The 17071-nt window shown below is 41.6% G+C and overlaps 1 protein-coding gene across 6 annotated transcripts in view; it reads left to right on the top strand.

Moving 5' to 3' along the window:
• The window catches only part of LOC124288358, a 163043-nt gene that overhangs the window by 71861 nt on the left and 74111 nt on the right, over positions 1–17071 (top strand). For 4 of the 6 annotated variants that reach the window (XM_046724868.1, XM_046724867.1, XM_046724863.1 and 1 more), the window contains 2 exons: positions 2502–2567; positions 2659–3415. Coding sequence is in view for 1 of the 6 variants with exons in the window: in XM_046724869.1 (XP_046580825.1) it covers positions 8257–8297 (41 nt within the window). In the remaining 5 variants the exon portion in view is untranslated. Of the gene's footprint in view, positions 1–2501; positions 2568–2658; positions 3416–8256; positions 8322–8503; positions 8738–17071 lie in introns of those variants that run through there. The other 2 variants (XM_046724869.1, XM_046724866.1) reach the window with 2 other exon arrangements.

Here is a 17071-nt window from a genome sequence, read left to right as displayed (position 1 = left end):
TGGACACCATAACCGAAAAACAGCTGATAGAAAAACTGCTGAAACCTTTCATAGATTATTTCCCTCAAATAGCCCACCTATTCTATGAACGAAAACTTCGAAAGCTCAAACAGTTTGAATACATGACACTTTTATGGATAACAACTTCTTTTCATTCTCTACACGACGTTTCAGAGATAATTCTTGCTCCTTCATCAGGTGAAAAGTCGTGTAAAGAAGTTGTTATCCATTAAAGTGTCATGTATTCATGTTCGTCCAACTTCTAAATGCCTTTCAAATACATCAAACAGGTTGCAAAAGAATGTATTTTAAGCGTTTCAGTTCTAAAAACGTTTGTTACACGGCATATACAACTTCAAGAAACATACACCCTGAGGAACATTGTCAATATTTGGGTTTTCTTGACCCACCCTGTATACGGGTTTCTAGCCGACGTGATATGAAACTGTCCAACTGTTTACTGATTTGATTTATGTCTGATTTATATCAGATCAGCTGATGCTATTGGTTATTTCATACACCAGCTACTTGGGCCTTTAGTAATAAGGAGTCAGTATCTGTCATGGGTAAGACAATAGGCATTAAGTCCACTCTGAAGGAAGAGATATTACAGATTAGGGAAAAGATATATTACACTGTATTTTAGTGTCAAAATAGGGAGACGTCCAAATCACGTCGCGTTAACGTTTTCATCAATTTGGTGGGCTAGTAAGCGTTTATAAAGTAAAGAAAGGAAAATTGATTGCCAACGTAAAATATCACTGATTTGGGGTTTCCATCCTTCTCAAGATATTCTAAATGTACATGATCAATTCTTAAAGGAAATATTGCATCTTCCAAGAAGAGTTCCAAATATTTTAGCTCGTGGTGAATTAGGTCGTTATTCAGTGAAAGTAAATCAATTTGTAAGAATTATCAGTTTTTGGGTACGGTTGACTCAACAGAATGACAATATAATCTTTTCAAATGCTTATCTTTATCAAAATAGACTAGCAGAAATTGAAATACCTTTTTGGGCGTTACAAGTAAAACAGCTATTAGACAAGTATGGTTTTGGATATGTATGGAAAAACCAACTAAACTTAGACCTTTCATCTTTTATAAGAACCTTTAGAAATAGATGTATTGATATAGATACACAAACTTGGTTTACACGTATTCAATCTTATCCTAAACTGAATTTATATTGTGACATTAAACTTTCTTTTGAGAGAGAGGTGTATTTAACTTGTCTGGATGTACCAGCTTATCGTAAGGCTCTTAGTATATTTCGCTGTTCAGGCCATCAGTTAATGATAGAGTCTGGAAGAAAATCTGGTCTGACAAGAAATTCTAGATTATGTCCATTTTGTGTTATACCTGTAATTGAGACAGAATATCACATATGTTTGGAATGTCCTTTTTACTATAATCTCAGACATACAATTTTGCCTGAGTTCTATTGTACTCATCCTTCTTATGATAAACTGGTATTACTTTGCACATCACACGATTCAGGTATTTTAAATCGTTTAGCGAAGTTTTTGTTCCTTGCATTCAAACAACGTAACAATTACCTTAACAAAACTAGTACAACCCATTAAGTGTATGTTTAGTGATGTATCTTGTACAGTGCTATGGCGCTCCAGATTTTCCACTTTCATGATATGACTCATGTACCTGTTTAATGGGCATGTGGCCCCTTTATTGAATAAACCAATTACTAGGCTGGTGAAATCCAAATATTCTCAGAAGGGTTTTCAATATATACAAAGTCACAGTTCGTGTGCTACTCATATCCCCAACAAGCAGCATGAAAAGAAAGTAGCAGATTTGAAATCCAAGGTAGACGAGAAAGTTTGTCATTCCGTTGCTCCATAAAACTAAGTCGACATTACGGAACAGTACTCAGTCGCAACAATACTGGGATTATAGGTGTTTCAGAGGCTGTGAATACTGCTGAGATTGTGTTGAATAATGCCAAGTGTGAACATTAAACCGTGCTCCAAGATGGCCCCTAATACGCCTGGCACGGAACAATACTTTTGCCGGAAACAACATCAGGATTACGGATGATCCAGTCCCTGTCAATACTGCAGAGAGAGTATTGGACACTATACCGTGTCCCAAGATTTCCCCCAACACCTCAGGCACACCCTCGGGCTATTCTTGTTATAGTTGTTAGCAATGCTTGTGTTGTTTGGGACTGTTAGCTAACAGGTCAACTTGAAGAGTATACAGTCTAACTCCCAAAGAACCTTCATTTATGAAGACCTTACTCAAACCAGGGGCCAGGGAACTTGTCAAGGAAAAGAAAATTGAGTCAATCTGGGTGAGTGGGGATATTATCCTAATCAGTCTCAATGGTGGTAAGATGAAGAAGGCTGCTACCAACACACACCTACAGGAAGTCGTATCCCTCAGTCAAGGCTATAGTAGGTAACTCTTGGGGTCCCATCCAGCCAGCACACAACTATTCCACAAGTCCAAAATGGATGTATCGTTTGCACATCTAACACCAGGACTGACAACATAATGTGTCACCACCAGGTAACACTAGGTCTGCCATCATAATGTGTCACCACCAGGTAACACCAGGACTGCTAACACCATAATGTGTCACCACCAGGTAACACTAGGTCTGTCACCACCATCATAATCATAATGTGTCACCACCAGGTAACACTAGGTCTGCCATCATAATGTGTCACCACCAGGTAACACTAGGTCTGCCATCATAATGTGTCACCACCAGGTAACACCAGGTCTGCCATCATAATGTGTCACCACCAGGTAACACTAGGACTGCCATCATAATGTGTCACCACCAGGTAGCACTAGGTCAGCCATCATAATGTGTCACCACCAGGTAACACTAGGTCTGCCATCATAATGTGTCACCACCAGGTAACACTAGGTCTGCCATCATAATGTGTCACCACCAGGTAACACTAGGTCTCCCATCTTAATGTGTCCATATATTCTATATTGATATACTCTTGATGACACCAGATTACTTGTAAATCATTTCAGATGGTTTGTTTTACACTTGTATATGAAGCTTATCTCTACCATTTGTATATATTAGAACAGGAATAAACTTCCCACTTTTGTGAAGGTTATCCTTGTTCTAAACAGATTCCTCATTGATACAGTAGAGAACTGAAATTACTTGTTATTTCACTTCAGTTGATACTTTTATTGTGAATGTCTTTATGAATTTGTCAGTGTCAGTTTACATGACATGGAAATATCATTTGTCTATAACGCCCCTTTCCAATTCCATATGTATGACATGGCGAGCCATGACATGGTGTGTCAGATCACGGTATGTCCAGCAATGACATGGTGTGTCAGATCCCGGTATGTCCAGCCATGACATGGTGTGTCAGATCCCCGGATGTCCAGCCATGACATGGTGTGTCAGATCCCCGGATGTCCAGTCATGACATGGTGTGTCAGATCCCCAGATGTCCAGCCATGACATGGTGTGTCAGATCCCCGGATGTCCAGCCATGACATGGTGTGTCAGATCCCGGTATGACCAGCCATGACATGGTGTGTCAGATCCCCGGATGTCCAGCCATGACATGGTGTGTCAGATACCCGGATGTCCAGCCATGACATGGTGTGTCAGATCCCCGGATGTCCAGCCATGACATGGTGTGTCAGATCCCCGGATGTCCAGCCATGACATGGTGTGTCAGATACCGGATGTCCAGCCATGACATGGTGTGTCAGATCCCCGGATGTCCAGCCATGACATGGTGTGTCAGATCCCCGGATGTCCAGCCATGACATTGTGTGTCAGATCCCCAGATGTCCAGCCATGACATGGTGTGTCAGATCCCGGTATGTCCAGCCATGACATGGTGTGTCAGATCCCCGGATGTCCAGCCATGACATGGTGTGTCAGATCCCGGTATGTCCAGCCATGACATGGTGTGTCAGATCCCGGTATGTCAAGCCATGACATGGTGTGTCAGATCCCCGGATGTCCAGCCATGACATGGTGTGTCAGATCCCCGGATGTCCAGCCATGACATGGTGTGTCAGATCCCCGGATGTCCAGCCATGACATGGTGTAATCAGATCCCCGGATGTCCAGCCATGACATGGTGTGTCAGATCCCCGGATGTCCAGCCATGACATGGTGTGTCAGATCCCCGGATGTCCAGCCATGACATGGTGTGTCAGATCCCCGGATGTCCAGCCATGACATGGTGTGTCAGATACCGGGATGTCCAGCCATGACATGGTGTGTCAGATCCCGGATGTCCAGCCATGACATGGTGTGTCAGGATCCCCGGATGTCCAGCCATGACATGGTGTGTCAGATCCCCGGATGTCCAGCCATGACATGGTGTGTCAGATCCCCGGATGTCCAGCCATGACATGGTGTGTCAGATCCCCGGATGTCCAGCCATGACATGGTGTGTCAGATCCCCGGATGTCAAGCCATGACATGGTGTGTCAGATCCCCGGATGTCCAGCCATGACATGGTGTGTCAGATCCCGGATGTCCAGCCATGACATGGTGTGTCAGATCCCGGTATGTCCAGCCATGACATGGTGTGTCAGATCCCCGGATGTCCAGCCATGACATGGTGTGTCAGATACCGGGATGTCCAGCCATGACATGGTGTGTCAGATCCCCGGATGTCCAGCCATGACATGGTGTGTCAGATCCCCGGATGTCCAGCCATGACATGGTGTGTCAGATCCCCGGATGTCCAGCCATGACATGGTGTGTCAGATCCCCGGATGTCCAGCCATGACATGGTGTGTCAGATCCCCGGATGTCCAGCCATGACATGGTGTGTCAGATCCCGGGATGTCCAGCCATGACTACCTTCTTTAAGTGGCATTTAGGAGCTGGAAGGATGTACAGGAACACATTTTATGTATCGACAATGTGTTAATAGAAGTTGTCGATCCAGAAAATGTGTTCCTTTTTATGACAACCTAAGTCAAGGTGACTATTACATACCCCCGCGGACCATCAACACGATTCCCTTGACTCACAATCTTATTGTTTATACGACATGCTTCAATTCTTAATGTTTTTACCCTGATATTACCCTATTGTGCAGTTAACTGGCTTCTCCACCCAATCAATTAAAGTCCAATACACTGAAAACACCGTATATACTCATATTTGTATATGTATGCCTCTCAGTCCATAATCTGTACATCACCTGATAACGGTGTTAGAACCTCCCCTGAAATGTCGCTCTAATTTTAATTTAGACGTTGCTCGTCCATATATATAAACCTTCTTTTGTACTCCCACTTCAAAATGTCTCTCAAAGAATTTTATGTTATCGAATGTGATGATAAAAACGTTAGTGCTCATCATGGTTACGCTAAAATCCCAAATACCAAAATACTCTAACTTTCATTAATCTTTGCACTTAGTAAACCCACGTTGTATCTACCACTAGGACCGACACGTGGCTCAAAATGCAACGTCACGACTACTTTCCGACATGGACACACTTTGTTGGCGTACTTAGAAACCTACAGCAGACCACGACATGTCACATCGTGTGTTTACAATGACAGTCATTGTGGCGGGATGAAGTTTAGGTCAGGGTATAGATATTGTATCTTGATGATAAACACTGTTTGGGATGTACAGTTTGCAAGTATTTAGGACGTGGACCTTGCACGTAACGGCTAAGCTTGTATAAATAGCGGCTTAACGTATAGACTGCATCTGCTTCATATATTGATTATTCATACTTAAAGTGCTAAGCACAGAAGGCTTCAATATAGTATTTTTCATGGAAGTTTCACAACAAATATAAATTTACACAAATACAAAATAATAGAATCACCACTTTGTACATTTTATGATGTTGAAATAGATTCGATAATTCATCTACTAAATGAATGCAAGTTTGTCAAAAGGCTGTGGTCAAGATCTACTAGAATGGAATGGGAATGAAACAGACACCCATTTGAAATTAAACTCAGACACAGTTACTCTTGGATTCAAAGAGAGATAAAATGATGTACTGAATTTCATTTCTATTTTTACGAAAGAATACATATATTCTTGTAAAGTAGCAAACATTTTACCTTCTCTAGCTAGTCTGAAACCAATATTGAAATACAATTACTAATAATTACGTACATTAAATGCTTACTCTCCCTGCAAATATGACGCTTTTGTCTCATTTTGGTCGTCTTGCCACAAGCTATTTATATAGATAATGGTTGTATGTGTCTATTTGACTTGCTTTATATACATTACAGACATGTAGACATGTGACATGTGCATAAAATGCTATATCCAGATTCCGTTATTCATATTACAATTGTTGATTTATAATATTTCATTGTTGTTTGTTGGTTTGACTATAATACCTTTTACGTACAGACCTGATTAGGGGTGACTATTGAGGGGGGAAACGAATAGCGGTACTCTATTGCAAAATACTATTGCCAGGGCCATAGTTAACATTTCGTAACAGAGGGGGCACTATCAACGTTACAAGAGCGTTATATCAATACTTTGATGCATAAAATGTGACCTGTTAAAAGATTCTAGGGGGCAGCTGCCCCCTGCTCCACCTCCCCTCGGTCTACCTACGGCCCTCATTGCGATAGTATTTTTCTCCTTGAATTGTCTCATTTGAAGTCATTTCCCAAATTAATGTATAGTTTATACAAAATAAACACAAGTTGAAGTTGTTTCAGTCTCTATGGATAACTGACTAGAAACTTGAACACAGATCAAGTAAACAGTTAGTCTGCTCCCAAAAAATACAAAAATACTTCCTGTATTTAGCGCTGCGTATTTATCACCGGAAATGCTAAACTATCGATAGGCACACATACTATCGATAGTTTGTCGTTTCATCCATCGATTAATTGCTATCGGAGACTCAGCAATTGCAATCCATCGATAGTTCGATGCATCGTTACAGCCCTAGAACTGATTACTGGACCAAATCAAATTAAACTAAATCTGGAAATGACACACATCACGTCATGCATGTATTGCTATTACAATTGTTATGAACTCTCCATGGCAACAAGACAACAACCTGGTCCAAGTATTACCTTGACAACGTGGGTCAAGTGCACGTGTAAGTGACCGGTTACACCAACCTTGCAAGCTGTGGCTCAGACCATCATGCCTATGCAGTCAGTAATTAACTAACCAGTAATTATTATCCATGTTATTACTGACGAAGTCCGAAGACGAAGTCCAAGAAAAAGACTCGGTCTATATAACAGTTTTAGCTTTCGATGGATATGCGAGACATTACGAATGCATACCTATATAACAAATGTATGCAGGTTTCTATATATATTTTTATGTCACTACAAAGCGAGTGATGTGATGGAGTCAACACACACCTGACAAACGTTATTGAGTAGGTATATTGAACTGTTGCAAGTGACGTAATACAACAATACGGCCTTATAACAGTAAGATAAGATAAGTTATTATCCAATTGGTGAAACAAACAGTCCGTGTCATATATATCATATGTGTGTGGCAGTAACAGATTTTGTATATTTTAACATGTTGTAAATTGATTAGAATTCATGTAAATAAATGCTTTAAATTTCATTGCACAGCTTTAGTCGTTTTATTTTATCATGATACTTAGCCTGCCTTAACTAACACAGCCAGTTCACTGAGCATGCTTACCGCATGTTCACCACACAGCACAATAACATAAACCCTTCCCCACCTACGTTCTTTTGTCTTTATAGCCAGCTTGGGCAACCAGCTAAGCTTTACACTTTTACACATTACAAGGTTTGTGGTCACTCCACATTCAATCTTCAGTGTGTCAACATGTCTTGTTCATTTTCTGGACATACCTTTGGATCATATCTTTGGATCATATTCTAAGGTAATTTGGATATTTTATCTATTTATTGTTCATGTATATCATTTGTAGATATAACTTGTAGTTGTATCAGTGTGTGTTAGTCTTAAATTAGTACTGTGAAGTTGGTGATAAATACTCTACATTCATCATAATGTAATATTAGTAACATGATTATTGAAAGGCAAGGTTAACCACGTGAGCATGTGATGAATGGATGAACACAAGTATAGCTTTGTAATCATAAATGGGTGAATGAAAATAAGCACGAATGAATGAATGAATGAGGTCTTATTTTGCATTGTTTTATATCTTGCTCAGCTACAGCCAAATTTGTGTTTGATTACTGTATCAGTGCTGAGAATGTTTTTGTATATGTTCATCATTAGCATGTCTGTATATATTATTGTTATTTTCTCTACAGGCAAACATTTAATACAGATACAGCAGCATCCCCAGGTGTGAAATAAACCTAGGCCCACACACCTGGTAGGTTTATATGTTGTATATATGTCATGTATATCAAATGAAATACATTTTGTACACAGTAATTGTTTACTGAAGCAACTATTTTGTAATGTTATAACATTTGTACGAATTATATGTGTATATCTGTGTTTGGATATGTGTATATTGCTGCATTTATTATATTGTACACCTGATTGTTTCAGGGTTGTCGTTTTCACCTATACCATATCTCCAATAAATCATCGGCCATTGAAGAACAACAAGAGTAGCGTCTGTTGTCTGTGCGTGACTGACGCAGTCCTGCTACATTGGAGCCCACAGTGAGGAATGGCCTAACTGGAGATTTGAGGACGAGCTTGCTGTCATCAACATTCGAGATCCTATCCACAACTGCTCACGGAACCATGACGTGATCAACGGGAACAACGTGACGCGAGGTGCGTTTTGTCCTGTGATATACAACTTGTATCTTGTTACCTGCAGATATAGAGACACTTGAGTGTAGGTCGAACTACCCATATTATACACTGTGGATGTACAGATCTGTCTGATGTTATACTTGACGTTTGCAAACGGCGGTTCAAGGAACCATTACTTAGACACGGTATTCATGTACACATGTTCATTATTTAATGCAAGTCAATGTTTGAACATGTTCTGAATTTTTGCTTGTACATTTTTCTATATATCATGTACCCGGGTTGTGCCTGCGTGCACAATATTTCTTGGCCAATGTAGATCTTGTTGCATGCATGTGTTGTGAATACTTAGACTTAGAATGAGCGCTCATACACTTCAGTACTGATTTCCATAAACGTAGCTGTTATATATTTAGTCGGGTTTTATACCTCAACCTCGGTGATTGTGTGCGTGAATGAGAATACCCAACCTGTATGAATGTTTGAGTTCCATGCAGTAAACCAAATAGAGTGCATTTATGCATTCATGTAAATAGACCAACAACTACTTTAATATCATAAATAGGTGTTGTGTTGTTCAACAGGTTATGGTCATGTTTTTTTCTCTCTGTGTTTAGGCTTCTGGTTTCATGGATCATGAGTAATTGTGTTTCCTTCTGTTGGCTTGATGTTGAGGTCCATACGAATGGGTAGTTGTTGTGTTAGGTTTAGTCGACATACCCTGTGGGTGTCCCCTTACCCTGCTGCCCCAGCCAATTCATGACCATCCCAAGCACTCAGTCACAACTAACACCTTCTCATGCATTTAGCCCTAATTGTTTCGGGATTTTCGGTTTTTTCTGTATCAAGCTAAGGTATTTCATGAAGTCAAATGGCCAGCTCATTTCGCGAACATTTGGACGTTTACCTATACGGTTACCACACCTGCTTTTCTTCGTTTACATTTGACCACTTCCCTCGTTTCTGTCACTATGACTGAACCAACACCAGAAGAAGTAAAGAATCTGATTGGAGCTTTCAAGGCGCTCAAGACCTGGCCAAAGTCCGATAGACCCGAGGACTTAGTACAATGGATGACGAGTTACACTCAGGCCAAGGTAGAGGCTGAAGATGAACCTCAAGGTGCAGTTAGTTCAGGAAAATTTCAGAAGCAATCTCCTTCTGGTTTCCGTCACCAGTTACCTTGACACAAGCCCCAAGGTTACCATCCTTCTCAGGTGAACAGAAGGGCGAGACTTCATTCGAAGTCTGGAAAGTATCAAGTTGAATGTTTGCTACAGAACGAATCGTTGTCTCTGCAAGCTGTTGCCAATACCCTGCAGCATTCTTTACGTGGCAAGACATCCACTATTGCTATGTGCCTAGGGCCAGAAGCTGATTCAAAACAGCTCATCTCAAAAGTTAGAAAGTATTTTCGGCAGTGTTGACAGGAACCAGTCATTGTTAGCATGCTTCTATGGTGTACGCCAGGGAGAGTCGGAAGATGTTGCTGTATGGGATTGTAGGCTCGAACACCTACTGAACCAGGCTGCAACACAGGGATCCATTCCACTAGAGACCAGGAATGAGATGTTGAGGAGCCAGCTATGGTCAGGATCTTAACCAGATCTGCGAGATCTGACAGCACATATATTTGACCAGGGCAACAGTTATGAAGATCATCTACGAGCTCTTACGAGCAGAGGCTGACTTACAACAACAGCGAGCAAGGGCTGGGAAGAAGGGTGCAACCCCAATATGGCCGCTGTAGCAGCCCAGGATACAGAGATGAAGGAGATCAAAGGGATCATGAAACAGTTAACAACTGAAGTTGCTGAACTGAAGAAGCAACGGGACACGTCACATTCTCACAACGGCACACCATGGCAATACCCACATGACCACCAGGGATTTAATGCAGCAGTTTGGTCAGAATCATACTGGCATCCACAATATCCATCTCGGGAGCAGCATTCGCCATTGCACCCCCACAAGACCACAGGCTCGGAAGTGGAATCAATCAACTTCAAGAACCCCCAGGATCAGTATCATTCCAGACATCCAGATACCCAAGAGCCTATTTGTTGTAAACAACCAGGACACTTACAGTATGGATGTCGAGTGAGGCTGGACCATTCCAAGTTCTCTTTAAACAGGAAGACCTCTATGGGACGGGGCAAACCATAGGCTTTGGTCACAGACGCCCACCCAACAGCAGTCAGCAGGTAGCCACCCTGATAGGTAAACCTAACGAAGGAACAGTTTTTGTACATGGGATAGAGGCAAGAGCCTTATTGGATACTGTGTCAACTGTGTCCCATAGTTTTAACGTTCAATCCCTATCAGCTACACCCCTACAGCTCTTAGATGCTATTCTGAAGATAGAGTGTGCAGATGGTCAGCATCTTCCTTACGATGGGTATTTAGAGGTTGAAGTACAGGGTGTAGGTGCAACCTCAGCGAAGCTGCCCTGTATTAAGCTAATACTCCCTGATACCCCGTATAACACCACAGTCCCAGTGCTGCTAGGCACAAATATATTATCTTGCTACATGGATGAATGCAAGAATCAGTATAGAAGCCGATTTCTTCAAAAGGCTGATATCCATACACCATGGTATATGGCATGCCGCAATATGCTCTTACAAGAGAGGGAACTGGCAAGGCATAACTATTCGTTAGGTAAGGTTCGCAGTGCTGAACATGGTCGTGTTACCATTCCACCTAACACTGAGAGAGTTATTCAGGGATACTTGTGCAAGCCTATAGTCTATTAAGACACCTGTGCTGTGGTACAACCGACCAAGAACTCTGCTATTCCACCTGATCTAGACATTGCACCAACCATTGTCGATTTCCATCACGATGAGAATATCATGGTTCAAGTTCATGTTTCCAATGTCACCACAAGGACTGTATCTATTCCAACAAGAGCCGTTTTATGCGAGCTTCAAGTTGTCTCCATTGAAGATCTCCCAGCCAAAACACACCTCCCAGGATGAAGGTCAACAGGCCATGGACTTAATGGATTCAATGAGGCTGATGTCACGCCTGAACAACTCAGACTTGGAAAGGAAACCATTTCACTGTTTCTTGATGTATTTTCCATGGACGAACGGGACATTGGACACGTGACAACAGTGAAGGATTAGGATCGACCTTAAAGATGACCTACCATTCAAACAGAGACACAGAAGGATTCCACCCACCATGTACCAAAAGAAGTGAAGGAACATCTTCAACAACTTCTTACAAGTGGAGTCATTCGTCATTCCTTCTCACCCTGGTCATGATATTTGTAGCTATATTTAGAAACCTTTCCTCCATGAAGTTCATTTGTTCTATGAAAGACACGATTAGTCATTTTATCTCCTTGAGTTAAATGGAGCCGAACCACCACTGAATAGAGAACAGGAGGATGGATTGTACACAACTGTTATAGACAAGTTTCAAAAGCGTTGAGTCAATGTGCAAAGTTTCTTGAGAAAATGAAGGCAGCGAGACTGACACTTACTGTAAATGCCATCGTTATTTTGAGAGAAATTTAATATATTGTCAATTATAGTTCCAAGATACTTATAACTACAAACTACATCCTATCCCCATTGATGATGACAAGATTATTTGCTGGTCTATTTCTCTGCAAATCAATGATAAGTTTCTTTGTTTTTGACTCATTAAGTTCCAAAACGTTTTCATTACACCACTTAACAAAAGCATTAATTTCGTCTTTGTATGCATACTCATTGTCAAAGATTAGACTGCTGATGGCTATATCATCGGCGAACTTGAATCTAGAACAGATTGGTGCAGAAGTTACTTAATCATTACTGTACAGAGTAAAAAGTATTGGAGACAATACATATCCTTGTGGAACACCGGTGTTAAAATACAAAGTGAAAAGTTTGGAGACAATACATATCCTAGTGGAACACCGGTATCAAAATAAAAAGTGAAAAGTATTAGAGACAGTACACAGCCTTGTGGAACACCGGTATTAATATACAAAATGAAATGTATTGGAGACAATGCACATCCTTGTGGAACACCGGTATTAACAGATACAGTCTGGGAACGAGTACTTTTCAGTTTGGCATATTGGGATCTGTTCGATGGGAATGAGGCTGAAGTGGAACACTTTTTATAGATAGACAACTTCTTTGTTGCAGTGGTAGTTGCGACGTTTCGGTGTAGATCCTAGCACCGTTATCAAGCGAATGATACACAACAATTGCACAAGGAGAAATATATACGTGGCGGGTATTGCGGGCATTGGTTTATACAATAGAAGAGGTTGATGTACGGTGTGTTGACATGAGACTTTGTTGTGATGGGAATGATTGAAGCCAGTAGACAAAGGGTGGGTTATTCTTGGTTAGGCTAGATTAGTTGATCGTAAGCCGTGGGGATGTAATAACCCTGATTTCTGTTGATTGCCGGGTTGAGTCATCGGGGAAGGGAAGTCGTCATTGAGGAAGGGAAATGAGGATATCTATTTAATTAGAGAGGGACATATGTCGAAACCAGCACGCATACCACTCGCATATCATTCTCTCCTCTCAGTGTCTTCCTCCACACCATCTGCTAATACTTCATCCAGCTCCATCCTCAGCCCCCTCCAAACCTACCCACCCACCACCCACTAAAACTTTCCCCTCCGCCCTCCCACCCATCCACACACAAAGCCCATCAAACCTAAACAACCACTCCTACCCACACCCACACCACCAAACCCAGCCCTAACACTGCCCCACCACCTCCCAAGCCCACAAACCAACCCCCACCTACCAATACTACTCTCCCAAACCCCCAAACCACCCATCACCCAAGCTGTCCAACCCCACCTCCACACAGCCAAAAAACACACTGTCCCCCCAACACAAACCCAACCGCACTCTCTCACACCAAAAAAATTAAATCAAAACCTCAACAAGCTCATGGAATTTATATCTGCAGCCATTCTCCTCAAAGATCCCACAGCTAAAAAACTACATACCCTTGCCCACAAACACAAACTCTACCACAAGGGTCTAGCCAGCCTCCTTATCGCCATCAAAAACCTCTCCTAAACCTTTTCAACCACTAAGCTGCCCTAGCCACCAACAACCTATTGCAAATTATGCCCCAACCCATGGTCTTTCTTAAACTACTGCTACAAATTACTGCAACCATGGCTATATTACAGGGGAACTGCAATGGATTCCGAGTACACGGGCATGAGCTTAAGGCACTCATCGCCCTAAATAAAATCTCCCCTCAAATAATCGCTTTGCAAGAAACCAAATTATCACCTAAAAATGCCTTCAAAATACCAGGCTATATTTTCATTCAGAAAGATAGACCTCGGCCAGTAAATATCCCAGGCCCCACTGCAGGAGGCCTGGGCTTCTTTATAACAGAACAATTAAATTATACCACTTTCGACATCCCCACCCAAGATCTAGAAGTCCTGGCTATTAAAACACAAAACTTAACAATAAAGAATTTACCATCATAAACGTATATAGAAGACCCAGTGTATCACTACTAATGATTTAGAAAAACTATCCAAAGTCCATATACCATTATCCTCGGAGATTTCAACGCACACCATCCACTGTGGGGCACAAGACCTTTCACCGACAATAATGGAACTCGACTATCCGACTGGCTAGACAAACACAACCTAAGCACACTAAACGACAACCAACCTACAGGATACCCACTCTCCCTCCCTGGCATAAATTTACCACACTCTGTAAACAACTAGACACTACTAGCATCTACAACCACGACATAAACACATTCAACAACAACTACACAAACGCCATTATAAACATCACAAACAAATGCATTCCCACCATCCAAACCAATCCAGCACTAAAAACAGTCACCTGGTGGAGCACAGACATCATAAATGCCAGAAAGGCAAGAAAAAAGGCCCTTAACCAATAAAAAAACACCAACCCCATCCCCAACTTTATGATTAACGACATATTTCCAGAGAAATGGCCTGAAATCTCAACTGCCAAATTTGCCGAGGACATTTCATTTTGGACAAACTGGGGGTGCCGACAAACACACTCATCAACATATACAGAACTCTTATACGGTCGAGAATGGACTACGCTGCTCCGGTTCTCCACAACCTGTTCCCCTGTAACCTCCAAAAACTAAACTCAGTCCAATATAAGGCCCTCAAACTAGCCACAGGCACGAGGAGTGGTACCTCCCTTAATACACTGCTCCTTATTACAGGCACCTCTTCAATCATCCACAGAATCAAACAAACCACACTCACCTACTAGGATGGGACCCAACACAACCCCATCTTCAAACTAATTACAAACAAATACAACAACATAACAAAATAAACCCAAGTATAGCTCCATGCCTTACTCACCTCACCAGTCTGTTACATGCCCAACAGTTAAACACCATACCTCACACACCTCCCATTACAAGCTACATCCACGACAAACCCCCACCACCCACGGACACCACTTTAGCCTCTACACTACAAAACCTGCCAAACAACACTGATATACACAGCAAATTTAATATCATAAACAACCATATTCAACAAACTACCCACATCTACACAGATCCATCCATCTACAAAAACAACAGAACAGGCATAGGTATACATGTAGATCAAACCCCCCACTAACAACAATCCTGCATTACTCAAACTACACCACTATTAACACCGCCGAACTAACTGCAATCCTTTCAGCGCTACACCTAATACCATCAATTCAACAAGCAAATTTTCTCATACTTTCCGACTCTCCCATCCTTACAAATACAAAATATGCACTCAAAATCACGCCCTGACGTAATGCATAATATTATAATACAAACAGACTCACTCAAACGCTTAAACATAACATGTTTATTGATACCCAGCCACACCAACATTCCAGGAAATAACACTGCAGACACAGCGCCAAGCTAGCAACAACTTACAACTCACCTAACTCACACAAAAACATCATCAAAACACACACCTATCAGCAAACTCCCTACATTCTCCAATATCAAAAACATTGACATTTGCATGTTTCAGGCTCATAACACCGACCTTTCGACCAAACTTTACGGTTGGGTGAAATCTGAAGGTCGACGTCCTGAGACTAGTTTCATTTTGCCAATTAATAATGGATTACGAGGGCAATGCAGGATCAAAGAGGAGGATAATCCGGATTATGCGGATGAGAGCGCACCTAATGAGAAGATGACAACAGATGACAGATTTTAGCATTTTTAATAAAAATACATATTAAATTCATATAGCATACATTTTTTAACAGATTTTAACCTAAATGTGGTGGTTCCATTGCGTCATGTGCAGATCTCCCTCCACCCAGAAGTTGGTCATGTAGTCTCCGAGTTGTCGGCACCGGTCATCATCTGGCATCGTTGCCAAGGTATCCAGCCACAGGTCCTCTACCTGAAGAAGAAAAGATACATAAATTAATGTTACTGAATATACAGGGCAAAATAACACCTTTATTACACAACCTTTTGGGGTGGAGCAAACTATTTGTTTTAAAATAACTTACCTCCTGTGCTGGCACCAAAGGCAAGACGGCACATCTCCGGACGAACCTCTTGATCTCGTCATCGTCCTGGTAGGCTTTCTGGAGATGGTGTTGCTGGGTTCTCCTCCATACACACTGGGTGAAGTGGAAGAAGCAGCCCTTCCACTCGCTTCGGGGGAACACGACCGCAAGATATCCAGTCTCGCTTTCTCTTGCTGACTCTGTACATGAACCTGCCAACAACCAAGTAACGACCGCCGCGAGCTGCAGGAATGAATCTCTGATCTAGCTGTGCATTTGCCATTTCGAAATCGAATGTGAATCCTTTGGCCATTCCATAGATATGTATACCAAAGATATGAACAGTGTTCAATATTGGCACTCCGCTAAGTGTTATTGTAAACTTTTCAAGTGACATGTGCGACGAGTTCACCTTCAAGTGACGTGTGCGACGAGTTCACCTTATCAAAACATCTAGAGTATATTATCCGCAACGCTAATTAAGCCTAATCAGAACCTAACCTTCAAAGAAAACCGCAAAACAGACACACAGATGGACTCTGCTCCCACTGCAACACACCAGAAGACATTAACCATATATTCACACAATGCCACCTACAACAAACAAACATCACACAACTACACAGCAGTATACCATCTAAGTACCACAAATAATATACATTTACATGTACTTCTTAACTCCCTCAACCCGCCCACTATCTTCCACCCCATAGCCACCTTCCTACAAAACTCCAACCTAATCCATAAAATTTAGAATCTCCCAAACAAATCTCCATTACACTACCTCCCAATAGCTTATATATTTAGACTAGGCTTCAAAACTTCATTT

This window comes from Haliotis rubra, unplaced genomic scaffold, assembly GCF_003918875.1.
Source record: "Haliotis rubra isolate DU_JTF1 unplaced genomic scaffold, ASM391887v1 Scf416, whole genome shotgun sequence".
Classification (NCBI taxonomy): Eukaryota; Metazoa; Mollusca; class Gastropoda; order Lepetellida; family Haliotidae; genus Haliotis; species Haliotis rubra.
This window is presented reverse-complemented; position numbering and strand designations above follow the sequence as displayed.